This window comes from Anguilla rostrata, chromosome 6, assembly GCF_018555375.3.
Source record: "Anguilla rostrata isolate EN2019 chromosome 6, ASM1855537v3, whole genome shotgun sequence".
Taxonomy (NCBI): Eukaryota; Metazoa; Chordata; class Actinopteri; order Anguilliformes; family Anguillidae; genus Anguilla; species Anguilla rostrata.
This window is the reverse complement of record NC_057938.1, coordinates 54,107,007-54,132,344: the sequence shown is the minus strand read 5'-3', so window position 1 is coordinate 54,132,344 and position 25,338 is coordinate 54,107,007. Positions and strand designations below refer to the sequence as shown.

The window sequence follows — 25,338 nt, the reverse complement described above, 5'->3', positions numbered from 1 at the left end:
CATCTCATAAGCGTCCCATGAGCCTCCAGGCTTTTGAACTCAGCAGTCAACTTCAAAGCGCGTTTTTACCGAGCGCAGTCATTCCCGTAACCAGCTTTTCGACGTGACTGTCCCTCTGCGTCCCGAAGGCCTTGCCCTGCTAGCGTGCGGTTAGCTCGGGCCGCTTTCCGCCTTTCGCTTTTCTGTGAATGAGGTCGCCGTGCCACGCCCCGGGGTGGATGGGGAGGAGAGGAAGAGGAAGGGGTGGTTATGTGGGGTACCCCCCCCCGTTTCTGTGAAGTAGGCCAGCCAGCCGCAGGCGTTTCCCCCCCCAGCGCGGGCCGCCCTGGTCTGCTGACTCAGCAGAAAAGGTTTTACTCCAGGCTTGGAAGGCCGCAGGCTCTGCGGGTTTGACTCCAGTCCTGGAGGGCCGCAATGCCTGCTGGTTTAACTCCAGTCCTGGAGGGCCGCAATGCCTGCAGGTTTAACTCCAATCCTGGAGGTCCACAGTGCCTGCAGGTTTAACTCCAGTCCTGGTGGGCCGCAGTGTCTCCAGGTTTAACTCCAATCCTGGAGGGCCACAGGGTCTGCAGGTTTAACTCCAGTCCTGCAGCATCTGTTGGTTTTTTTGTGCGTTGTAGCACTAGTGAATCATTTAGTTTTTTGATTGGTTAAAGATCTGTCCACATGTTCTGAAGGCCTTGTTTGACTTATGATTGAAAGGAAAATACAAGTACTTGCCAGGAGTCGAATTTGACACCCCTCTTTTACATTTACAGCCTTTAGAGCCATTAGAGCTGGGATGTAAACCTCCAGTCCTGTGGGGGCTGCAATGACTTCTGGTTCCTGTAGTTTCCTACCCGTCAGCAGCCAGTTTCGGCCTTGGAAAGGAGGTGTAAGTGTAGCCCTCCAGAATCTGTTTTTGAGATTCCTACTACTGAGCTGCTGTTTCACCTGAATTCTCCTCAGCTTTAAAGGGCAGAAAATCAGTTAGTCAGTGCAGGTAGCCCGTGTGCTCTTTGTGATGTTGCGAAAATAAACAGTGTGGTCATGTGACCTGTGACGCTGAGGTGGGGAGAGCGGTGTAAACTGCGTACGTGAGTTCATCTTGGAGGAACGGCTCCTCGTTCTGGAGTCACCTGGAATTCAAAAAAGGTGAGTGAGACTTTGCCTGATCCGATATGTGTGATAATGGCGCCATCTTCCGGCTGGCTGTTGTTACTGTTACGGGTGAATGGTCTCGGCTTATAGCAATCGAGCAATGTAGCAAATGCACCGACTTTAGTTGGAAAGATAAAATCTGCGTTTATACTGCATTCGAGTTGAATGAAGTACGGAAGTTCTTTACTTTCATATGTTCGGCCCAGGTTAAAAATGTGAAGATCAACTGGAGAACCACTTGGGTCTGATCAGTGTAATGTAAATAACGTGTGCACACTAAATTAACTGATGACAAATTATGTTTATTTTTTGTATTTGGGGGAATGCCCCGGAATAAACACTCGTAACCCGGCTGTGTGGCGCAAGTGTAACCGCCCCCCGCCGTTCATAGAAACCGTCGGTTCTCTTTTTCCATGGTAAGGTCAAAAGGCACGTATTTCACCACAGCCGTGTTTTGCTCAATGAACAACCGGTACACGCCGTCGTCCTATCCTCCATACTCTCACGATTGGTGCAACTTCTTGTCAAGCATTCTGTCGCGGAGGCGCTATTGGTCGTTGCAATTCATGCACTTGACGCGTAAAATATGGATTGTAGAGAGGCGGGGCTAGACGCATCATCCAGCGCTCACCGTTCAATATGTAAATCACAGCACGCGATTCTCAACTCAGGATCCAGGTTGCACCTGCTACGGCGTAGTTTTGCTTTCTGCGTTGCGAGAAAAACATTTCCCCAAGAGAATCCTTTCGCAGTCATGCCCAAAATGGCTGATAACCGGACTCATTTGATTCTGGAGAATTACATAGGAGGAAAATTCGTGCCCTGCTCCAGGTTTATAGATTCCTATGATCCATCCACGGGCGAGGTGTACTGCAGAGTTCCGGACAGCGACAAGGAAGAGGTGGGGATGTAGGATAATGCGTGGAGCGGGTGTCATTAGTAACCTTTGCTTGCCTGTCTTTTGCGCTCTGCCATGGTTATACGTACTGTCCCAGGTATTTCTAACGATTAATTTCATTGGTGGGTGAATTGCGATCGCGTTTTCAGGGAGGCAACGCCAATATCTTTCCTTTGGATCCCCCGGGTCATTTTTTTATAGTGTGGCTGATTTCTGCGACGTCCAACCTAAATAGCGTTGAAACGGGTGATAAACTTTTCCGAGTTTCGGGTTGATGGTCTGCTCACCCTATACCTCTTGCTGTTGATGGGGACAGAGTTTTATTGCCTGCACAGATAAATACACATGAAATTATCTCCCAATGTATACATGTCATGTATGTCTACAAAAATACTGACACATAATCAGACGATAAAATAAATGCTGCGCATAGCTCAGATTGCATTTTATGCATGCACAAAAAAAAAACGTCTGAGTCAGAGTGCATCACCTTTGTACTTCAGCAGAGTCAACACCGCACTGTGTGTTTGCTAATTATTAATTTGTACATCTCCCTCAGTTCCTGCACCAGTGCTTTAACTGTAAGTGCGCAACGCAGGTGTTTTTCTAAGTATAGGATGGCTAACTGTACATTATTAAAGAAGTAAAGCAGTCGGGCCTCTTGCTCTGGCAGTAGTTTAACTGTACAATATTAAAGAACTAAAGCAGTCGGGCCTGTTGCTCTGGCAGTAGTTTAACTGTACATTTGACAGGGAAATGTCCTGTCGCTGTAAGCCTGTAGTATAATAACGCTGAAACGTTATAACCCTTTCCTGAGCCATGGCAGAACTTTGTGCTTGGTGCTGCACTGCATGTGCACATACATCATCTGTGGATGAGTGATTGGTGACCTTTAATCCTACACCCTGAATGATTAATTCTGAATAAGACAAGTGCAATTTTATATTAATTTCCTGTGCGTTTAAAAACATTATCCTTCATCATTTCATCAAATAACATTTGAACCCTTGTGGTCATAATTAAATCCTAATTGTCTGTCTCTTTCCCCTAATTAAGCGTTTTTTAAAAATAACACTGATGGTCGCGCTGGCACAAATGCTGTTAGTTAAGGAAGTTGACTACCTTTCGCAAGTTTGAGGACAGCCTTGTTCCACTTGTGATTTGAACTCACAACCTTCTGGTTTAGAGTGCAGTTGTCTAAGGCGCCGTGCCGAGCTGCCTCCCCAGAAGGCTGTCCCTCAGGGCCCGTGGACTGGCAGCCCGGTTCACACGTGTGAATTACGGGCACCGGGATCATTGTGTTGGGGGGGGGGGGAGGGCCCTGGGTCGGGATGCTCGTCTCCCTGGTAACGGAGGCGGTTTCCCTGGTTTCGCTCAGGTGGAGGCGGCGGTGAAGGCCGCCCAGGAGGCCTTCCCGGAGTGGGCCTCCCGGAGTCCGGCCGAGCGGGCCAAAGTCCTCCACAAACTGGCCGACCTCATCGACGCCCACCTGGAGGAGTTCGCCCAGGCCGAATCCAAAGACCAAGGTACTGCAGGCCAATGCCCCCGCAGGGGGTGGAGAGGAGGGCTCCTACCGGCCCCCTCTCAGCCCCCTCCCACCCCTCACCCCCCCTCCAGCCCCCTCCCATCTCCTCCAAAAAAATGTAAATCTCCTTTTGCTAATTCCTGTCAATTTATCAGTTTTCTTTCTGCTATGAACTGTCATTGGGCCATTTACATTGTTGAATGGTGAACATTTCAAACTGAAATGAGATGTATGTACTAAACTGATAGCTGGTCTTCAAAATGTGACCACAGCTCACCACTGACTGCTGAACACACCAAGTAAATACTGTATTCTCAAATACTCTCCAAAAATACTTTCTTTTTTCCCTGTTATCTCAGCATGTTCCACAATCAGGCCAGCAGGGGGCATGCTTGGCTAAATGTGTAATCTTTGACATAGAGAACTAGGTGATTAGACAGCAAAGTCTGAAAACAAGGTGCCAGGTGTCTCTTCAGGATCCGGGAGGTGTTTCATGTAGCAGGATTACTCAGTTAGCTGGGTAACTGAGTAAAACTCGGAACAACTCTTTTTACTTCAATCCATGTTCCAGATTTAAGAGGGTTCTGGGTTTTACTCAGTGTCAGTTATCCAGCTAACTCAGTAATCATGGATGGAGGATACAGGGTTACAGGTACACAGGATACAGGAATACAGGTACGCAGGATATAGAGATACAGGTACGCAGGATACAGGGATACAGGTACACAGGATACACAGATACAGGTACGCAGGATACAGGAATACAGGTACACAGGATATAGAGATACAGGTACACAGGATACACAGATACAGGTACACAGGATGCAGGGATACAGGTACACAGGATACACAGATACAGGTATGCAGGATACAGGGATACAGGTACACAGGATACACAGATACAGGTACACAGGATGCAGGGATACAGGTACACAGGATACACAGATACAGGTACACAGGATACACAGATACAGGTACACAGGATACACAGATACAGGTACACAGGATACAGGGATACAGGTACACAGGATACACAGATACAGGTACACAGGATACAGAGATACAGGTACACAGGATACACAGATACAGGTACACAGGATACACAGATACAGGTATGCAGGATACAGGGATACAGGTACACAGGATACACAGGTACACAGGATACACAGATACAGGTATGCAGGATACAGGGATACAGGTACACAGGATACACAGATACAGGTACACAGGATACAGGGATACAGGTACACAGGATACAGGGATACAGGTACACAGGATACACAGATACAGGTATGCAGGATACAGGGATACAGGTACACAGGATACACAGATACAGGTACGCAGGATACAGGGATACAGGTACACAGGATACACAGATACAGGTACACAGGATACAGGGTTACAGGTACGCAGGATACAGGGATACAGGTACACAGGATACAGGGCCCAGCAGGGCTGCCCAAGCCCTACCTTACTGCGGTAACAATGTCAAACGCCGCACGGTTTCTTCTTTCTCCCCCCGCGCTGCAGGGAAGACGGTGACCTTCGCCCGCACCGTGGACATCCCCCGATCCGCCTACAACTTCCGCTTCTTTGCCTCGTCCGTCCTGCACCACACCACCGACTGCAGCCAGATGGACCACATGGGCTGCATGAACTACACAGTGCGCAGTCCCGTGGGAGTGGGTAAGGCTCTGGGGGGGGGGGTGGGGGGTAATGGGAGTGGGGTAAGGCTGCGGGGCGAGGGGGGCGAAACCTCCCCAACCCCCGCTCCCCCTCCTCTCCGTCTGCACCAGGGGACACACAACCCTGTTCCAGGAGGGCCCCTGCTTTTGAAGTTTTTTATTTATTTATTTATTTTTTTGTTCAAGTCAATTATTCTGACCTAGTTTTCTTAATAAACGGCTTTATACCTTGAGTGTAGGCTCACCCCTTATACACTTACTGTATTCAACCAGGCATGCCAAAATTGCAGAGAGAATAACATAAAAAAAAATTTTTTTAAGTAGTTTAAAAAATGTATTGAACCCAAGGGACTTAGTGTCCAAGGTCTGACTTGGCTGACAGCTAAGGCTGGTTCAGATCAAAGAAAACCCACCGGCCAATTTATAAAGGATTTTATCACGTTTTCTGAATAAATTCTGCCCAATTAGAACGTGTGCTGTCGGCTTAAAGAGCAGTGGGAGTCTGGTAACTGGTTGTTATGGAAACAGTCAATTAATATACTGTATATGTTAATCCTGGTTTTGATGTGGGCTGTGTGATGTGACATTTATGCACATTTAAAATATCTTTTTGGTTTCATGTGCTGCTGAAGTGTTGACCTGCACCAGACCTTTATGGTACACAGTAAAATAGTCAGTGTTAAATGAACTCTCACAGAGTTAATATGGTTCCTACTGGGCTGACAAGAGTTGAATTAACACTGGACATTTTTGCTGTGTACTGAGTGTGGTGGAATGGTACAGGTGTTCTAACCTGCCCTGCCCCTCTCCTGCGCCCCCCCGCACCCCCCCTGCCCCCCCCCGCCCCACACCTGTGCTCAGCTGGACTGATCAGCCCCTGGAACCTGCCCCTCTACCTCCTCACCTGGAAGATCGCTCCAGCCATCGCCGCGGGCAACACGGTGGTGGCCAAGCCCAGCGAGATGACGTCGGTCACGGCCTGGATGATGTGCAAACTGCTGGAGGAGGCTGGTGAGACTCCGCCCCCCTGTTTGTCTGAGCTGACGTCACCCTGTCAATCACTGTGAGACTCCGCCCCCCTGCTAATATGAGCTAACATCACTCTGTCAATCACTGCTCAGCGTCTGTAGGAGTTAATGCATTAAGAACGGACGCAGTGTCAGTAGGCATGGAGAAACAGTTAGGCATTCAGGGTCTGCCAAGGTTTATAATGTCAACATAAACATAATGCCCAGACACCGGATAATGCTCACAAAATGTTTATTACAGAGACATGCAAAAAAAGAGAGACCAGGACTGTAGGTTTTCACTCCAACCCTAACAAAGCACACCTCACTCAACAGCTAGAGGTGTTGAGACCCACCACCTCATTTCATTGTGCTATCCTAGATTGTATTATGACAATAAAGCTGACCTTGACATTAACCTTGACATAGAGTTCTCGTTGAGCTGTTAGTTAGTTGAATCAGGTGAGCCAAGCTGGGGTTTGAAATGAAAAGAACCACTCCTGTATAATACAGGCGTGGTTGTGGGTGAGAGGAGTACTGTCAGTAGCTGTGATTCGCTGGTTATGGACACCGCTGCTTCCCCGTTTCAGGTATGCCCCCCGGCGTGGTGAACATCGTGTTTGGGACTGGCCCGCGGGCGGGGGACGCCCTGGTGTCGCACCCCGAGGTGCCCCTCATCTCCTTCACCGGCAGCACCGCCACGGCCAGGGTCATCACCGAGCACAGCGCCCCCTACTGCAAGAAGCTGTCCCTGGAGCTGGGCGGCAAGAACCCGGCCGTCGTCTTCCAGGACGCCGACCTGGAGGAGTGCATCGCCACCACCGTCCGCTCCAGCTTCTCCAACCAGGTCAGACCGCCCTCTGCTGGAGCGGTGGAGTAATGGCATCTCTGCAGTGTGCTTCTGCAGAGGCGCTCTTGCTCACTGCTGTGAAATTATGCCTTCTCACATCTGACCACACGAGGGCGCCCATGCTTCATACTGATTTTAAGTGCCTTTTGTATCCATTTCTCACTGTTCTGTTGTGATGCCAGACCTATTAAATTTTGAGTCAATTAAGCAAATTAACTGATAAAAATGTCTATAATTTTCAATTAAGTTTTTCAGCAAGGTACATTTCAGTATATTGGGGCCTTTCTGTGTGGAGTTTGCATGTTCTCACCGTGTCCGTGTGGGTTTCCTCCAGGTAATCCAGTTTCCTCCCACAGTACAAAGACATTCAGCTTAGGCTATGCTCATAGGTGTAAGTGTGTGAGTGAATGGTGTGTGTGCCTTTTGATGGCGACCTGTCCAGAGCGCATTCCTGTCTCTTGGCCAATGCATGCTGGGATAGCCTCCAACCCCCTCGTGACTCTGACCAGGAATAAGCATGTTAGATAACGGATGGGTGGACTGAATTGAGATAGAGATGGAGTTGATCCCAGCACTGGAGGACCCTGCCATAAAGATGATCCTCTCCATTACAGTGCTTTATCAGTACTTGTGAGCACAGGTAAAGACCTTAGCTCACCTTTACCTGCCCTCTTCTCCGCAGGGGGAAATCTGTCTGTGCACCAGCAGGATCTTTGTGGAGCGGAGCATCTACCCAGAATTCCTGCAGAGGTTCGTGGAAGCTGCTCGGCAGTTGAAAACGGGGGTTCCCACGGATACGGGCAGCAACAACGGAGCCCTTATCAGCAAAGAGCACTTAGAAAAGGTCTGGCGCTTCGGCTACGCTAGTTTAGCCTCTTTACTAAACTTCAAACATCCTCCCAAGTGTGTTTTCAGATCTCGAGCGACTTAAAACTGACCTTTGCTTGCACAATGTTTATACTGCTGAATTTTCACTGAAGTCAGTTCAGGTTAAATGGCTTTGCTCAAGGGTACAATGGCACTGCCCCACCTGGGAGTCAAACCCGCAACCTCTCTGAGTCACAAGACCAGTTCCCTAACCCTGAGTCACCCCCCTGGCGGCGATTCTCATTCTGTTCTCGTTGCCCTCTCACCTCAGGTCAGGGGTTACGTGAAGCTGGCCCTGGCGGAGGGAGGCAAGGTGCATTGTGGGGAAGGCGTGGACGCCCTGGACCTCCCGGAGCGGTACAGGGGCGGCTACTTCATGGCCCCGACGGTGATCAGCGACGTGGCGGACGGCTCGCGGTGCATGCAGGAGGAGATCTTCGGCCCCGTGACCTGCGTGGTGCCCTTCGACGGCGAGGCCGAGGTCGTCCGCCGCGCCAACGGGGTCAAGTACGGCCTGTCGGCCACCGTCTGGTCGCGGGACGTGGGGCGGGTCCACCGGGTGGCCCGGGGACTGCAGGCGGGCCTGGTCTGGACCAACTGCTGGCTCATCCGGGACCTGAACCTGCCCTTCGGGGGCATGAAGTGTTCGGGGATCGGCCGGGAGGGGGCCCGAGACTCCTACCACTTCTTCACCGAGGTGAAGACCATCACTGTGAAACACTGAGCTACCGCACGCCGTTCACCCTTGTGTCCTCACCATCTCTACCCCACCTGATTCAACACGCTACAGCGACCGCTTCAACCTTCCCCATGACCGATTCAACCTTCCCCATGACCGATTCAACCTTCCCCATGACCGATTTGACCTTCACAATGATCGCTTCGACCTTCCCCTTGACCGATTTGACCTTCACAATGATCGCTTTGACCTTCACCATGACCGCTTTGACCTTCACTGTGACCGATTTGACCTTCACAATGATCGCTTCGACCTTCCCCTTGACCGCTTTGACCTTCAATGTGACCACTTCGACAGAGTTCGGACCTGGGTTGAAATATGCATTCAGATTATTTTAAAAAGCAATTTTATAAATGTGTTCACACGTCCGTATTTGCAAATACTTACAACAAATGTATTTAAGTATTTTCAGACACTGAGTATTTTGGACTGTTGGCCTGCTGAGACAAGGAGTGTATTTTTTAAGAAATCATTGAGAGATACATTCAAACGTATTTTCAAAATACTTGATCTTTGATTCCACGTATGTATTTGTGAACACATTTAAAAATACATAGTTCTACACTTCATATAATGGCAACTGCCCATGATCATATTTTAAGATTCTACTCAACTTCAAGATGAGCTATATTTGTCGGTTTGGGAGAATGCGTAACACATTTCATTTCGACCTTTGCTCTTTTAACCGGTGATTTTACTTTTCGCCATGGAAACACCAAAGAACAAGCTGTGATGGGGGTCATTCTTTTATTTACAGTACATGTCCTCTGCAACCGTAGAATTTCATAGAAGTCTGCAAAAAGGCAACATGTACTACACGTCTCGCATACTATGCTCTGTAGGAAGGATAATATTTCAGGGTTTTATTCAGGGATAAAGGCTGGAATAACTAATCATTCAGAACTGTTAAACTATAAAGAAGTAGGCCTGCTCTAGTTATCTTCTCCTGGGTATGAGATTGTTATAATCTTATCAGCCGCGAGTCCACTTACTAATGCGATGCCGTGTAGCCATTTTGTACCAGACAGCAACCGCACTCATTCCTCAGCAATCTGTATCAAAATTAATTTGGTGTCATTAAAAAAAAGTCACTGTCCCATTCGCTGCTCGACGGAAGCTTTTCTGTACAAGTGAAAATAAATCGTTGAAACAAAAATGCACTTTGGTGGGAATGGGAGGGGATGTTTATTTTATTTTATTTTATTTATTTATTTTTTTTAAATAGCGAGAGTGCGTTCGGTCACGTCGCGCCACAGAGCCCGCTGACCGTCTACAGCGCTTTGGATCGCAGTTTGTTTCCTGCCGTTTCCTTGGCGACGGTCGAGTGGATGCCGGACCGCCCAGATAACGGTGGCGGGGCGCGGACCTTAAAAGGGCGGGGGGGGGGCCGGGGAGGGGCCGTGTTGCCGTTGGCGACCTGCCCCCGCTGGCACTCGCTGATTTTAGCTTGGCGTGCCGCGTCTCAGCCCCGGGCGTTTTCCGACCGGCGGGAGGGACGTGCGGGTCTGCGCGTGAGCGGAGTCCGCGGGCCGTTCCCCGCACTCCTTTTTTGGCCGGACCGCAACAGCGGGGGCCAGCCCTACAAACGCGAATGTCTGTGACTGACTGAGTGACTGAGTGAGTGATGAAGTTACACCATTGGCCGGCCGAGTTATGAAGTTACACCATTGGTCAGCCGAGTTATGAAGTTACACCATTGGTCAGCCGAGTTATTAAGTTACACCATTGGTCGGCCGAGTTATGAAGTTACACCATTGGTCGGCCGAGTTATGAAGTTACACCATCGGTCGGCCGAGTTATGAAGTTACGCCATTGGTCGGCCGGTTCACGTGTGTTAGGTCCAGCCATATACTAGGTTTTAACCTGGTCTTGTTCGCTCTGAAGTGGAGGGGGTCCCAGTTCCTTCCTCACAGATCACTGCTGTGTCCTGGCGTTTTAAGAAAAAAAAACTTTCCACTTTCAGAAGTAAACCGATGGCTAACTGTCATTATTGAACAGTGAGGACTTGCATTGTGATGACCATGATGATGATGAGGATGATGATGATGATGATGATGATGGGAGGTCATCAGCCCTGGTCCTGGAGAGCTGCAGGTCCGTCTGATTTCCATCGTCACTTTGTGCTTATCAGTCAGTTAAAGCAGGTGATTAAACAGCTCGCCTCACCTGCTTCCTTGGGTCTGCACTGGTTGCGGATTTTAAGGTGAAAACAAAAACCAGCTGGACCCTGACACCCTGGAGCTTTCTGGGCCTAGGGCTGCTGACCCCTGTTGATGATGATGATGAGGAGGAGGAAGAGGAGGAGGAGGAGGAAGAGGAGGAGGAAGAGGAAGAGGAAGAGGAGGAGGAAGAGGAAGAGGAAGAGGAGGAGGAGTAAAAAAATGAGCAGATTAACAATATTGTTAAATATTACTGTTGAAATAATTTTTAAAATCATGTAGCTTACAAGAAGGACTCGGTCGCTAAACAGGTAGCCGGGTTGAAAGAGCGGAGTCGTCAGTTCAGAAGGGAACAGAGAGGACTGAAATAAATCTGCACTGTTTTACTGCAGTGGGGACCAAGGTGCGCTTGAGGTGGAGGTTCACCAGAGGAAGAGAAGAGATGAGTTCACATTTCCAAAAACAGACTTTCAAAAAACGCTGCAATGAAGCTGACGGGCAGAGCAGCCTCCAGCATACGTGCTGAAAGCCGGCAAGATGGCCACGCCCAGACAGCGTTTGTTCTCTTAGCAGACTGGACAGCCTGCCGTCCTGCTGTGTTTTGTTTCCCCACCTTATTCAGATGGGGACAGCAGAGAGGGTTACAGGTGGAGATGAGATTGCAATATAGAAACTGTCAGTAGGAGGCGAAGCCCTGTACATATGGGGGGTGGGGGGCGGAGGGGGGGTGTTGAGGGGGAGGGTTGTATATGGGTCAGCAACCCTATGAACTCCTCCGCCGAGTCTGTCATCATTTGTGTCTATCGACAGAGACAAAAAGTCAGAATCAGAGACAATCGAATGCTTCCCTCACAGAGAGCGCTCCCACTATGTGTGACGTGAGGAGCCTGATTTATGTTAACATGAGGGAAATAATCACACGTCCTCTTCAGGTCTAGAGCGCACTCTGGCCCGCTGGAAGGACCGAACGTTTGTGTTCAGGGAAGTCATTGTGTGTGTTTCTGTGGCACGTACGGTTTCGGGCAGGTCTGTTTCTGTACTTTTTTCGGAGTTGATTGGAGCGCATGATTCACGACGATGACAGGTTCTTGGAAGGAAATCTCCGCGCTGCACCGGGACAGGATGCCAGGCGTAGGGTTACGTAAGAACGAAAAAGGAAAAAAAAAACTGGGACAGCGAACCTTAAACGGCCTTGGTGGGCACAGTGACAGGCGAAACCTCCCGATTCATTTTTCTGTCTATGAACGCTACACTTTCCCCCACGAAGATGATTTAGCCGTACATTCAAAAGGAACGCCAATTCAGGAAGAAAAACAGAATGAACAAACGTTAACTACATTGATCGTGTATGCTTTATTTTAATTCTTGGGATCAGATATATATATATACAGCCAGTTGTCGTAGAAGGCAACTGGTTGTGGTGATGGAGGTCCTGATTTGATTCCCAGGTAGGTACACTGGTGTCTGGCCTTGTACGGAGCACTTAACCAGAATTGCTTCAGTCTAAATGTGTATAAATGGGTTCAATGTAAAAAAAATACAAAGGGTGTGTACGTGATTCTGGAAAAGAGCATCTGCCGCATGCCTACGGTGGAATGGAATGTAATAAATGCAACGGTGAGGTTGCTCAAATCCAACCCCTCGGGCTTGAAATACCTGACATTCCCATGATTTGCGCACGTGCGTAAAGCACCTTTCATCATGGGACTGTATCGCGCTTTCTTCGCTGCCTTATCCGCACGCATAATTCTGCATAATTCGTACGCTTTCGGCACCGCTGTCAGAACTTCACCGCTCCAGGCATCCTGTGGCCTGGCTGTGGATGCCTGCGGACGCATTTTAGCCATGCGTGTTTGTTTGCAGAACAGCTAGGCTACACCAAGCAAGCAGTGCCTCGCGTGCTATTTAGATGTGGAGGTTGACGCACAGTCAATACACTACACTTGGTGAGCCGGTCGTGAGATTATGCAAGCTATCGTGACGTCTGCAGTGGTGTCCTGCAAGGCAGCAAAGAGCAACAGAAGAGCCAGAAAAGCTGATCAGTAATGTTACTGTTATATCACACCCGGCAGCCCGAGTTTGACCCACATTCTGACATGTAGGTCAGCGACTCGCTGACCACCGCAGGAGAGTTAGGCTACCGGACAATCAAAAGACAAATAACATATTAACAGGCGCGCACAATATATGGAAGTGCTGTTATCGGGGGCAAACATACTTTATCCCCGGCTCAACGGCCCGACAGCACGTTATGATGATGTGCTAATTCTACCGGAGTGAAATAAAAAAGTTTTTAGGCGATTATTTTTCTGCGCAGTCATCACGTCTTGCAATATTCACAGAAGCACTCAGGGCCTGTTTGCAAAACCAGCCTCAAACGGGAACAATAGCCTTGGCAAGGAGGGAATATCATACGTACTTTTTTGTGAAATAATTCTGAACTTGCATTAATTTCCTGCTTTGAAACCGAAAAACGGTCCCTTTACGTAAAAATATGAGTTATGAATGTAGGTTTATTGAAATTGTTGTGAAAACACGAACAAAGTCAAAACAGGCACCAGCCCATTTTGAAGTATATTTTTCCCCCCCTAAAAAAAAAAAAAAAAAAAAAAAAAAAAACTTGGCCGAGATTTAAATTGGTTGGAATTTTCCGATCATTGCGAGGAAGACATACCGCTCTGCAGACGAAGGTCTTTTTTTATTTTATCGGGCGTGATGGAATTTCGCTGAGCGGCGAGAAACGCCAGAGTTTAATCAGGTTAAACAAACGGCGGCTCGCGCTCGCAGCATCCGAAGGCCTTCGGAGGTCAGCGTTTTTCGGGGAAAAAAAAAAGCTGGGCTCGAGCGCTGCCACAAAAAAAGAAAAAAAAAAAAAGAGAGAGAGAGAGAGAGAGAGAGAAATAATAATAATAACGCGGCGTTGCCCCGCAGTCTTTCCCTCGCTTTTCCTCGATAACATCGGGCCTCCGTGCCGCGCTCATTTGCAGAATCCTGTCAGGAAAGGGCACGAGGGAGTGTGTGTGTCCCAGGAAGATAAGGGGGGGGGGGGGGTAGCAGCAGGGGCGGTGCTCGGACCCCCCCGTCCGGGACCAGCTGCGTGACACCGTGCCCCTGCCGGAGAGAACGCAAGCCTCGCAACTCAGCAGAAGAGAATCCAGCTTCTGTACGGGAAAGCGCGAACTCTCCCCGCCTGGTGCGGTGGTCTCTAATCGCACCAGAACTGGCAACGTGGAGGAAATTGTGACGTCACATCAGTAGTACAGGCTGAAATATTCGTATGGTTGTTGGGCCTGCGTAGTATTAGGTGGGCCAGAACTACCTAGGTGAGAATTCACAATCGGGGTTCTGGGCTAGAGCCAAGATAAATGGGTGGGTCGGGATAGTGTTTGGGCGGTCATGGCCCACCCATCTCAACACAGGCACTTCGTATTCTTGTTTTTAAACAAGCATAGTCTGTGCATGCTCCTTTTTTTTTGGTATTACAGAAAAGGGCAGCACAATGGTGCAGCGGTGTTGTTGCTTTGCGGAAAGAAGTCCTGGGTTCGAATCCCGGCCTGGGGCCTTTTTGCATGTTTTGCAAGTGGAGTTTGCATGTTCTCCCCCGTGTCCGCATGGGTTGCCTCCGGGTGCTCCAGTTTCCTCCCACAGTCCAAAGACATGCAGGTAGGCTAATTGGAGACTCTAAATTGCCCATTGGTATGTGTGTGTGAGCGAATGGTGTTCGTGCCCTGCGATAGGTTGGTGGCCTCTCCAGGGTTGTATTCCTGCCTCTTGCCCAATGCATGCTGGGATAGACTCCAGCACCCCTATGACCCTGTGCAGGATAAGCAGGTACAGATAATGGATGGATGGTATTATAGAAAAGCCTTTCAGAATTCCACCTATGCTTTAAATAGTATTAGTGCTGCCAGGTTAGGAATCAGACTCCACTTCAGTGGCCATGTAGACACACACTTAAACACCAGGGGGCGATCTTGCATTTCAGATGAGAACATCGTCATTGTGACATCACTGAGATAAGAATCGCTCTGCGATCTTGAGATTATTTTCTAAAACAGTTGTCCCACATCATTGCTTCCTCGTTAGATAGGGTTGGTCTTGGAGGGGTGCAGAGCCTGCTGGTTGTCTATGTGTTTCGGCACCAGTGATTCATTGAAGTTATTGGCTGGCTGAAGAGTCCATGTGCCTTCTTCTCAAAGCTTTATTGGCGGCTGACTGAAAGGAAAGAGCCAATACATACGGACACTGTGGCCCCCCAGGACTTGTGTTTGACACCCCTTGTCTAGAGGTACGGTGAAAAATAGTGATTAGAAATAAAGAACAAGGGCCTGTATCACGAGGTAGGATTAGTGAGTTAGCTGGATAACTGAGTAAAACCAAAAACAGCTCTTTTTGCTTCAGTCCATGTTCCAGATTTTGGAGTTTTTTGGGTTTTACTTAGCACAGTTAAACAGCTAACTCAGTAATCCTGCTGTGACACAGGTCCCAGTATGCTTTCTCTTTGTGTGAAACAACATTCAGTGAGTAGCCAGTCCTGGAGGGCCGCAGCGTCTGCAGTTCTAACTCCAGTCCTGGAGGGCCGCAGCGTCTGCTGGTTTAACTCCAGTCCTGGAGGGCCGCAATGTCTGCAGGTTTAACTCCAGTCCTGGACGGTCGCAGTGTCTGCAGGTTTGACTCCAGTCCTGGACGGTCGCAGTGTCTGCTGGTTTAACTCCAGTCCTGGAGGGCCGCAGTGTCTGCAGGTTTAACTCTTTTCCTGGAGAGCCGCAGTGTCTGCAGGTTTAACTCTTTTCCTGGAGAGCCGCAGTGTCTGCAGGTTTAACTCTTTTCCCGGAGAGCCGCAGTGCCTGCTGGTCTTCAGTGTTCTTCAGCACTTAAGTGATTCATTTAAGTTACTGATTGGCTAAAGGGTCTAAACTGGCTACTGATTAAGACGAAACCAAAAAACCTGCAGACACTGCGTGCCCTCCAGGTCTGGATTTTGGATTTTGACACTGCAGGTTTAGAGGCTGGTAGGCAGAAACTGCTTGTTCAAGCTCTCTCTTGTTGGTCTGTGCAAACGGAACACGGTGGGATCAGTTCCAGTGAGGAGCAGCACTTATGGTAACAGAGCTAATTTATAAAACCATTTTCTCCAAAGCACTGCAGAGGGACAGAGAGGCGGAGCTTCATCAGAACTGTGGTCCCAGCATGCTTTGCTGACTTACCTGGGCAGCAGCTGCCCTGCCCCCGAACCTTCCTCTGACACAGAGCTTCAGAGGAAAATGGCTGCCTTATCACTTTACATATAACTCAGGGGTTCTCAGTCTTACCCAGACAGGGCCGGTGTGGGTGCAGGCTTTTGTTGCAACCAAGCAGTTACCCACCTGATTCTACTAATCAAGGACCGTAGCAAGGACTCTAGCAGTTGATTAGTAGAATCAGGTGTGTAACTGCTTGGTTGAAACAAAAGCCTGCACCCACACCTGCATTTTCCGGATAAGATGGGGGACCCTTGGCCGAGTTCAGAGGATGCCACCTCCTACATCCAAGTGGCACTGTTGCTTAACTTCTTTTCAGCATTTAACGGATACTTCTGAGCAGGGAAACTTACCCAGCTTCTAAAAAAAACAAAAAAAACATACACAATTCTTTTTTTTCCTGCTGGCTATTTTATTAATTTGCTTTGCTCACAAGTATAACTGCAGTGTCCCCCCACCTGGGAATTGAACCAGCAACCACTTAGTCACAAGCCAGTTTCTTAGCAATGTTTTACGACACTTGCTTGGATGTCTAGAGGCGGCAGTGCATTCAGCATCACGTTTTTCCCAGGCCCAGGTTCTTTACAATACAGAGCTGCTGAGGTCTTGTGGCCGGTCTGAAGTGGTTCTGTGTGCTAAAAAAAGTACGGTCATGCATTTGAATAGAGGCCTGCGTGTCTTTGAGCGTATCCAAGGGTTTCATGTCACACACTGGGGGGAGGGAGAGGGGGGAGGGAGGAGTGATTCAAAGAGACAAAAGTGTGTGTAAATCCTGTTGTCCAATGTAAAGGCGTTCAAAACGATGGCGAACGTAAAGCGATGGTTTCCACGACGATGGTCCACAATGAAGGTTTGTGTGAGGCGCGCCCTAACCCGCATCAGCTCCCCGAGGGCCTCCTTTAGAAATAAAACGGAATTGTTCTCAGGTGACCTACTTGTTTTTTATAAAGGTAAAGAATACTTTATAGAAAAAGAGAGATGGGCCAGCCCGTGACGTAAATGGCATGTTTAACATGTCTGAAAAGCTAACTCTGAGGTCCATTTCTCTGAATCCTGGGAGCTTGGTCTAAACGTGTCACGAACGACCGTGAATTGCGTCATTAACTAATCGACCTCCCTCTGCGCCTTTGTGTAACCGGGTAGATGTTTGCTGAAAAAGTTACTCTTTACACTCTGAGTACACAGGAGACCTGTGTGGACGTTAATGCATTTCACTCCGTGAAAACACGTCTAAACAGAACACCAGGCCCACAGATTAGGCCAACTGGCAGGATTCCACAAGCAAAGATAACAAAGTGCAAGACATTAACTCCAAATAAAGATGGCAAAGGTTGAGGAAAATAACATTAAACCTTTATTGCAAACCCAACATGGTCACGTAAATTGAAACATTTTACAATTTACAGAACATTTAATATGAATAGTTACATATAAGCATACCTTAATAATCTTTTTTTTAATATACATTAAAACTAGTACACATACCCAAAATGTACAGAGGAACTTAAATACAGGTGCACTGCAATATTAAATGGAATGTCAAGTTCAGACGCACAGTAATGCCCCACTGTACAACATTAATATATAAATAGGCAATGGAAGACTATGTGATCATGACTCTGCAAATGGGACCGTTTTTGTTTTGTTTTAAGTTTGTTTGCTTTTTTTTTTGGTCCAGGTCCATCCATATTTAGATGAAATGTAGCAGCAATGCTTCCTCTAGCATTTTGTGGGCAAACGACAGAATTAATCAAACTGGAATCGGAAATCATACAGCAAATTCAGAACATTTTCCAAAGTGAGGAAGAAACGGACACACGGAACAGCACGAAGGTGCGATGCTGGTAGTGTCGCAACCCCTTTTCGGAGATGGGGGGGCTTGGGGGGGGGGAAAACCAGAAATGCATACAGTAGACATTCAAGTTCTGACAGTTTTCTGAATCTGCCCGTCCGTCCGGGCAAGGAGCACGTTCAGACGCGGTCATGCTGGGGTTAGACAGAAGAGAAAAAAAAGGCACCTTACAAAATATGGTCGTAACATTCAGTTCAATGAGCGGGAATGGGGGATCTTCTGTCGCAAAAACAAACCCCCCCCCCCCCCCTCCAGAAAAAAAAACGACGCAGCAATGAAAAGTGCGTCGGCGTCTGTAGCGGAAGAGTTCGGCATCGCTGTAATTCCTCGGGTTCCGGGCGACGGGTTCCCGCGGGGGTCTTCGCGGAGAAGAAGCCGAAACCCCCGCGTTCGCCGCTAGGAATCGGGACTGTTTCTTTCTTTTTTTTTTCCTCGAGGTGTAAAAGCCGAAAAAAGAAGGAAAAAGAAAAAAAAAAAAAAAAGCTGCCTGACACCAAATGTGCAAATATTTCCCATTCCGGTGAGATTTTAAAAGGAGAGCTACAGGCAAGTCCCTTGACTACAGTGTTTATTTTCTATATAGTTTTTTTTATTTTTAAGTTTTTTTTTGTTGTTTTTTTTTAGCTATAAGTAGGAGTCCATGGACGGGGCGTAGGAGAAGCCCAGGAAGGCTTCGGCGGCCTCCTTGATGCTGGCGGTGATCAGGGTGCTGTCCGGCGAGCACCCGATGGAGCTGGGCACCGGCTCGTCCGTGAACTCGGGGTCGAAGTGCCGCAGGTCACTGGGGCCCGTCTGGGAAGGGGAAACCACACACACACACGCACAGTCAGGACTGTTGCACAGTTTGCTCTGCTGACACATTATTGCTGGCACTGACGCACAGCGCAGATGCTCTCTTTACTGCAGTCCAAACAAGGCCCCCCCCCCGCCCCTCACCCCCTCCACACGAATCCTTGGCTGCCATTTCCACATTCAATTCCGCAGCCTGGAATTTAACGAATGCCCAGCCAGGAGCACGAATTACGTGTGCCCAAAAGCAAGCGCTTACACTTTTCGGTAAGCTTTTTTTGGCTCTTTTTCTAAACGTTAAACCCCCCCCCCGCCCAACACTCCTCCCCCCTCCTGCCCCATCGCCCAGCGCGTGTCAGATACGTACCACGTTGGGGTTGAAGGGAGGCGTGATCCTCTTGGCGTTCAGGTCGTCCCAGTTGATGGGCGAGAAGAACATGTGGTTCTTGATCTCAGTCTGTCGAGAGAGAGAGACAGGCAGGAGAACAGATTAGCACGTTAGCACGTTAGCGCCAGAGGCTCAGAAACAGACCCGCACTGTGTGGGTTACACTGTTAGATACGCAAAAAGCAGGCCAGGCAAACTGCTCCTAGAGAACAGCCAGCTTTTCTGCTGCATTTTGCCCCAGGCTCTGTTCTTAATTGCTGATTTAAACCGGGGAGAAATTGAAATAATAACAATACCAATAATAACAGCGAGACTGCAGATTAAGATTACACAAATGACCTACATTCAATTTATATATACATTACATTACAGGCATTTAGCAGATGCTCAAAGCGACTAGCACTACATTTTAACACAGTATCCATTCATACAGCTGGATATATACTGAAAATATGCACGTTGAGTAATCTTGCTCAAGGGTACAACGGCAGTGTCCCACCCGGGAATCGAACCCGTGATCTTTAAGTTACAGGACCAGTTCCTTACCCATTATACTACACCGCCTTCAACTTAAAGAGAAATTTTTTAATGGGGATAGGTAACCCAATTGCAAACACTGTACATAATTAACTCAGGCCATTGATGCCAGGGCTTATCGGTTAATCGGCTGACGCCAGCACAAGATCTGTGGCCCCTGAGGGGACGTGGGAGTTCGAGGCGGGGTCCACACTTACGAAGTCGTCGGTGCAGCCCAGCCTCTTGGTGCGGTCCTTCTGCAGCAGGCCCTCGAGAAGGTTCCGCGCGGCGTTGGAGATGTTGGGCTTCAGCTGCAGCGGCTTGTTCAGGATGTTGTCGTACATCTCGGCGGTGTTGCGACTGTAGAACGGAGGCTGAAGGGAGAAGAAGAAAGAAAAACACACGCCTGTTAGTTTCCGGAGACTTCTACACACCCGTATCTAATGGTATGTACCTCGCTGTTACCTCTAACTCTGACCTTTGGACTAATGTTGCAACATTACTGCTATTCTCCAGAAATGTCTTCCAGGGAATTCTGAAGTGGTGTTTTTTTTTTTTTTTTTTCATTCAGAGAAGTGTCAGGAAGTGTAACAGCTTGTGTCATCTTCTGTTGACTAGACCCCTTTGGGGTGTTTAAATGCAGGCTTGGCCCAGCGCTGAGTGCTCTCTTTGCTCTGTGGCTAAGCGGTGGGCCTCTTTGGGGCTGAATGGACCTGGTCTCTATATTTAAGGGACTGTAATTCTCCTGCGCTAAAAATGGCTTTGGGATGAAAGGGCATGGGGCGGCAGGTTGGCTCACCAGTCCGTAGAGCGTCTCGTAGATCACCGCCCCCAGGCACCACCAGTCCACCGTCCTGTCGTAGGGCTGCTTGTGCAGAACCTCGGGAGCCAAGTACTGCAGAAGGAGAAGAAGAAGAAGAGCAGGGATTAGTTCAGCGGTGCGCTTGAGCGATGGTATGACCGTTCGCGGTCAGGCCTTGAGAGTCACTACTGTCAGCGTGACCACACACGGTCACACGCATGACTAACTGCACGGCACCAGGGCTGTGGGGGTTGGGGGTTCAACTCCATTTCACTTCGTTCAGTTCCAGAACTGAACTGAAATTCAGTTTGTCCATTGAGGGTGGGGGGTGGGGGGGGAGGGGCAAGAGAGCATTCCTGTAATGCTTGTGATAAGCCAACCGAATTCCAGTTCAGTTCTGGAATCGACCGCATCGAAGCGGAACTGACCCCCGACCCCGTACGCCACACTCGTCCCGCGCCCGTCCCGCACCCACCCGCCGAAACGCCCGCCCGCTCGACCGCTCGACCCACCTCCGGCGTCCCGCAGAAGGTGGACGTGGTGCCGTTGGGCTCGATGTTCTCCTTGCACAGGCCGAAGTCGGTCAGCACGATGTGGCCCTGCGAGTCCAGCAGGATGTTCTCGGGCTTCAGGTCGCGGTACACGATGTTCAGCGAGTGCAGGTAGCCCAGAGCGCTGGCGATCTCCGCCGCGTAGAAGCGAGCCCTGGGCTCCAGGAAGCACCGCTCCCGCTGCAGGTGGTAGAACAGCTGGAACGGGCCAGAGAGAGAGAGAGACCGCCGTCATTTCACTGCTGTCTACTTTCGCTTTCGTCAGTTTCATCGCCGCCTTTTTTTTGTCAGTTGCATTATTATTTTCACAGTTGTAGAGCATCAACTGCTTAGTCTACTGTGCTCAAGTGCATATTCAACGGATGTATTCAACGATATTTACAGATGTTTTATTTCCTACTAATAAAGCACTTCAGTTTCAGAGAGAGAGAGAGACAGAGAGCAAGACAGAGTATTCAGTAACCAACTCCCTGTCTCAGGATGATTAATCTGCTGCCTCAGTTTTTTTTTTTAAACCCCACTGAACAATTGCAGGAAATAACCTTGTGTTCCATTTAAAAACAAAAAAAAAGTTCCTCCCCTAACATCCACAGACACACACACACACACACACACAGACACACACACACACACAGACAGAGACACACACACACACACACACACACACAGACACACACACACACACTCTCCAGTTGTGCTAGTCAGTATTCAGATTCTAATTCTGCTCTTCCTTACATCACTCCCTCCACCCAGCAATATCCTGAGATGAATTTCCTCTTTTAATGAAACAAAAAGAAAGCTCTAACTCGGCTCTATCATGGCTTCTCGTGACACAGGATTTCCTCCTGTTCTCTCCTCGGTATTAAAAAAAAAAAATTATTTATATAGATATATTTTACCTCTCCTCCGTTAATGTAGTCCAGGACAAAGTAGAGCTTGTCTGTGGTCTGGAAGGAGTAGTGCAGGCCCACCAGGAAAGGGTGTTTCACATTCTTCAGGAGCACATTCCTCTCTGACATGATGTGCTTCTCCTGGGGGGGGGGGGGGGGAAAGAAGAGATCACATGACTCGCATATTCCCAGGAAAGAAAAACTCCAGAACCAACATTCCTTCACCCCCCCTTCTCCCTCCACACACACACACACACACATTACGCACACACCTCCGCATTCCAGACGCATTAACCCCATTCTGACACAGGACAGTGATCTTGAGACCTCTGTTGTGCACCCTTCTCATTCCTGCTGGTGATTGCATTCCCCCCACCCCCCCACCCCCACCCTCCCACCGCCTCAGCACCCACCCGGCATGTGCAATCAGCCAGCCTTCAGGCTGCCCGTCCGCTCACCTCTTTCTTCTTCAAGATGGCCTTCTTCTGCAGCACCTTGACGGCGTAGAACTTGTCGTCGCTGCGGTGCCTGGCCAGGAGCACCTTCCCGAAGCTGCCCTTCCCGATGACCTTGAGGAAGTTGAAGTCGGAGGGCTTGGCGGTGGGGTTCGAGGAGGGCCCCAGGTTGATCTGCTGAGAGGGACTGGGCTGGAATCGAAAAAAAAGGAGGAACGGGGACGTGAGGACAACCTCGGACCAGGTAACCGACCAAAGGTGAAGCCCAATGCCTGGAGCTCCACTTCAACAGTCGCAGCCACCTTCATTTTCTCTCTGTCTGTTCACATTACGTTCCCATCATGCTTTTATAATAACACTGACAGGCATTAGAGCACCATGTCGAGTATACACACACTCATTATATCTCATTATCTCGTTTCATCCACTTGTGGCGGAGCCTGCTTTGATCTAAATATCTATGGTGAAACCGAAGACCTAGGGTGTCACTGAATATCTGTGGTGTTACTGAATATCTACGGTGTTACCCTGCTCTGGTGTCTGTAGTTACCCTGGTTCTTTGTTGTTCGCCAGTACAGGGCCAGGTTAGGTAGCTGCTTTGGACGTAAGTGTGCGATGGATGAATAAATTTAAATGATTAAATGTAAATCTGCGAACTTACCGGAGGGGAAGGGTTTTCGTTCATCAGCTCTGCTTCTTGTGGTGGGTTCATGTTGAGAATAGACTGGACTTCAGGGCTAAGAATGAGGAAAAATAAACAGAGATGAGTTTACAGATCAGACACCTCTGCTGCAGATGCACAGTGCAACGCACAAAAGGAAGGCAGAACAGCAAAGATTCCAGCATCTAAATTAGTTGACATTTAAATAATAACAGCAGCAACAACAGCAATAATAATAATAAGTACATATATTTTGTTTGCTCTGTCAATGTAAAAATGCAGCATGCATCTACTTTGCATCAGTTTGATGGCTACAATATTTGGCACCAGTGTTCCTTAACACAAGATCGACATCTTTCAGGTTCTTTCATAGGCTGTTAAACATACATCACCGATTCGAATGAAAGGAAAAGCACTTACTGCTTGCAGGCGTATGAGTTTGTAGCCAGTTTCTGGATGAAATCATTCAGTCCCATTCTCCTCTGTTTCATAAAAGCTGCAAACAGAGAAAGGAGCACTGCAATGTAAGCAAAAGGAGAAAACCCGCCGCGAAAACCCGCTGAAATTTTTAAATAGGAAGTGCACGCGCTGCCTCGTTTGTATTTTTCTTTTAGTTTCACTTTTTAGAGGGATGAGAAAGAATTACCAGAAAGGAGAGTAACAATCCCTCTCATTTTAGAGTAGGTCAAAGCTGGCGGGTCTGACTCAGTCCTCCTGATTGTCATTGTTGTGTCTCTTTGCCGTTAAGTTCCCGTACAGGTCCTGAGTTTGACCAACTGACTGTTCGATGCTGTTCGGTTCTCCCTACTTATAACAAGCCGGGGGCGGAGGCTCTAAACAGTAACGCGATCTCGTGTTTTCTTTCCCGGGGCGGGACCTAACGCGAAGTGGGCGTTCCTTATTTTTTCGTTCCAAAGGGCGCATTAAGCTGTGATTGGCCGACGCGTCAACATCATAATCCCGAGTGGAAGGTTCCCATCTTTCGTCGAATAAAACATTAACCCCTCGTTTATTCCGAGCAGCGCTGACTAAAGCTCCACCCGCAACCGGTTGGCGTCACTCAGTACACAACGAACGCTTTCACAACCGATAACTAACTGAAAGGACGTTCTGTACAGTCATGAGTTTGTACCACTGCATATTACACAAACTTATCTGAATAAACATGAATGCATATTTATCCAGTTAGTCGTGTACTCGTCTTGCAAATTCTATTCCGCTTATTGTCATAAGCGTCTATGATTTTCATATTCTAATCTAACCTATGCTTTGTGTATTTTTTATGATTGACAACTCTCTTTTCCAATGCAACCAAAAAGGGGTTGCTTAGAAACTTTATTTGCATAAACGATACATGCTTACACATAAGTACTGGATTTGAATGGCCACAGCATCTGAAATTGCTACAACATACCGTATTTAACATTGTACCTCCCATCATACAAATAATAACAAAAGTACAAGTGTACATTCGCTTCAGCAAGTTTTGATTCACGATTCGAGTCATAGCCTGTTCGGACTAGTTAACAAATGAAAAGGTCGCGTATGACGCATAACATCGGTTTTTACGAACGAGGTTTGGGGAACGGCGAGGCGTTCACTGTACGTATCTGATGACAGCAAGGACTTTTCATATATGGAAAAGTACAGGTTCGAGCACAGGAGTACACAATGACAAGAGGAAGTTATAAGTTTTGTCCATCACTATTTCATTTTTGGAACCATCGATACACGGACTTTCCTTATTAAACAACTTAAAATCGACAGTGTTTTCACAGGTAATTTTGGGCTGTTTTTGTGACCCCAACTAGGCTACATTTAACGTTTAGGCTATATTGCATTGACACCGTATGCTAACAGGCACTTGAATATGCAAGTGTTACATAATAGACAAACATAGTTTGTCTAAGTTTTGAGAAATATGGTACTTATATGTACACTGGACCTGCATCAGTTAATGCACTAATTAGTAGACTACTATTAAAATACACAATCGAGCAGACTGTAGGCTACATTGATCAAAAATAATTGAATTGGGCTGTTCCGCTGTTGGTATCTGTTGGTATCGGCGCCGCCACCTTCCAGACGTGTGATCCAACCCGATAGGCAAATGAGACCCAGATCACCAAATGAGTCAAAATCATCACCCCTTAATTAACGCGACAATGCAAGATGTGCAATTATGAAATATGACGGCAGATCAACAACGATATACCAAATCCTTGTTGCTGCCACCTTCCTAGAAGGAACGTAGCCTACCACCCGGCTTGCCTTAAGTGCAAGTTAATTAAGAAACTGTGTTAAAATAAATAGGCTGCATATTTA

At 48.2% G+C, this 25,338-nt stretch overlaps 2 protein-coding genes across 5 annotated transcripts in view; one reads left to right on the top strand and one right to left on the bottom strand.

Annotated features, from left to right (window-relative positions):
- Positions 1–608: 608 nt before the first annotated feature.
- Positions 609–9,867, top strand: aldh8a1 (aldehyde dehydrogenase 8 family, member A1). Its single transcript, XM_064340603.1, has 7 exons — positions 609–2,041; positions 3,417–3,564; positions 5,094–5,249; positions 6,110–6,259; positions 6,846–7,102; positions 7,788–7,949; positions 8,244–9,867. The coding sequence occupies exons 1-7, from the start codon at positions 1,727–1,729 to the stop codon at positions 8,694–8,696; spliced, it is 1,641 nt and encodes a 546-aa protein (XP_064196673.1). The 5' UTR covers positions 609–1,726; the 3' UTR covers positions 8,697–9,867.
- Positions 9,868–17,441: 7,574 nt separating this feature from the next.
- sgk1 (serum/glucocorticoid regulated kinase 1) overlaps positions 17,442–25,338 on the bottom strand; it is a 35,652-nt gene continuing 27,755 nt past the window's right edge. For 3 of the 4 annotated variants that reach the window (XM_064340600.1, XM_064340597.1, XM_064340599.1), the window contains 9 exons: positions 23,434–23,509; positions 23,014–23,089; positions 22,356–22,544; positions 21,907–22,038; positions 20,969–21,205; positions 20,454–20,549; positions 19,873–20,028; positions 19,119–19,208; positions 17,442–18,754 (listed from right to left, as the gene is read on the bottom strand). In XM_064340600.1, the coding sequence (XP_064196670.1) occupies positions 18,587–18,754; positions 19,119–19,208; positions 19,873–20,028; positions 20,454–20,549; positions 20,969–21,205; positions 21,907–22,038; positions 22,356–22,544; positions 23,014–23,089; positions 23,434–23,509 (1,220 nt within the window). In that variant the 3' untranslated portion in view covers positions 17,442–18,586. Of the gene's footprint in view, positions 18,755–19,118; positions 19,209–19,872; positions 20,029–20,453; positions 20,550–20,968; positions 21,206–21,906; positions 22,039–22,355; positions 22,545–23,013; positions 23,090–23,433; positions 23,510–23,659; positions 24,197–25,338 lie in introns of those variants that run through there. The other variant, XM_064340596.1, reaches the window with a different exon arrangement.

Bases quoted from the DNA above. Each gene is read 5' to 3' on its own strand.
- aldh8a1 (XM_064340603.1), top strand. From the start codon at position 1,727: ATGGATTGTAGAGAGGCGGGGCTAGACGCATCATCCAGCGCTCACCGT. The intron at 3,565-5,093 runs GTACTGCAGGCC...CCCGCGCTGCAG, and splicing joins GGCCGAATCCAAAGACCAAG to GGAAGACGGTGACCTTCGCC. The intron at 6,260-6,845 runs GTGAGACTCCGC...TCCCCGTTTCAG, and splicing joins CAAACTGCTGGAGGAGGCTG to GTATGCCCCCCGGCGTGGTG.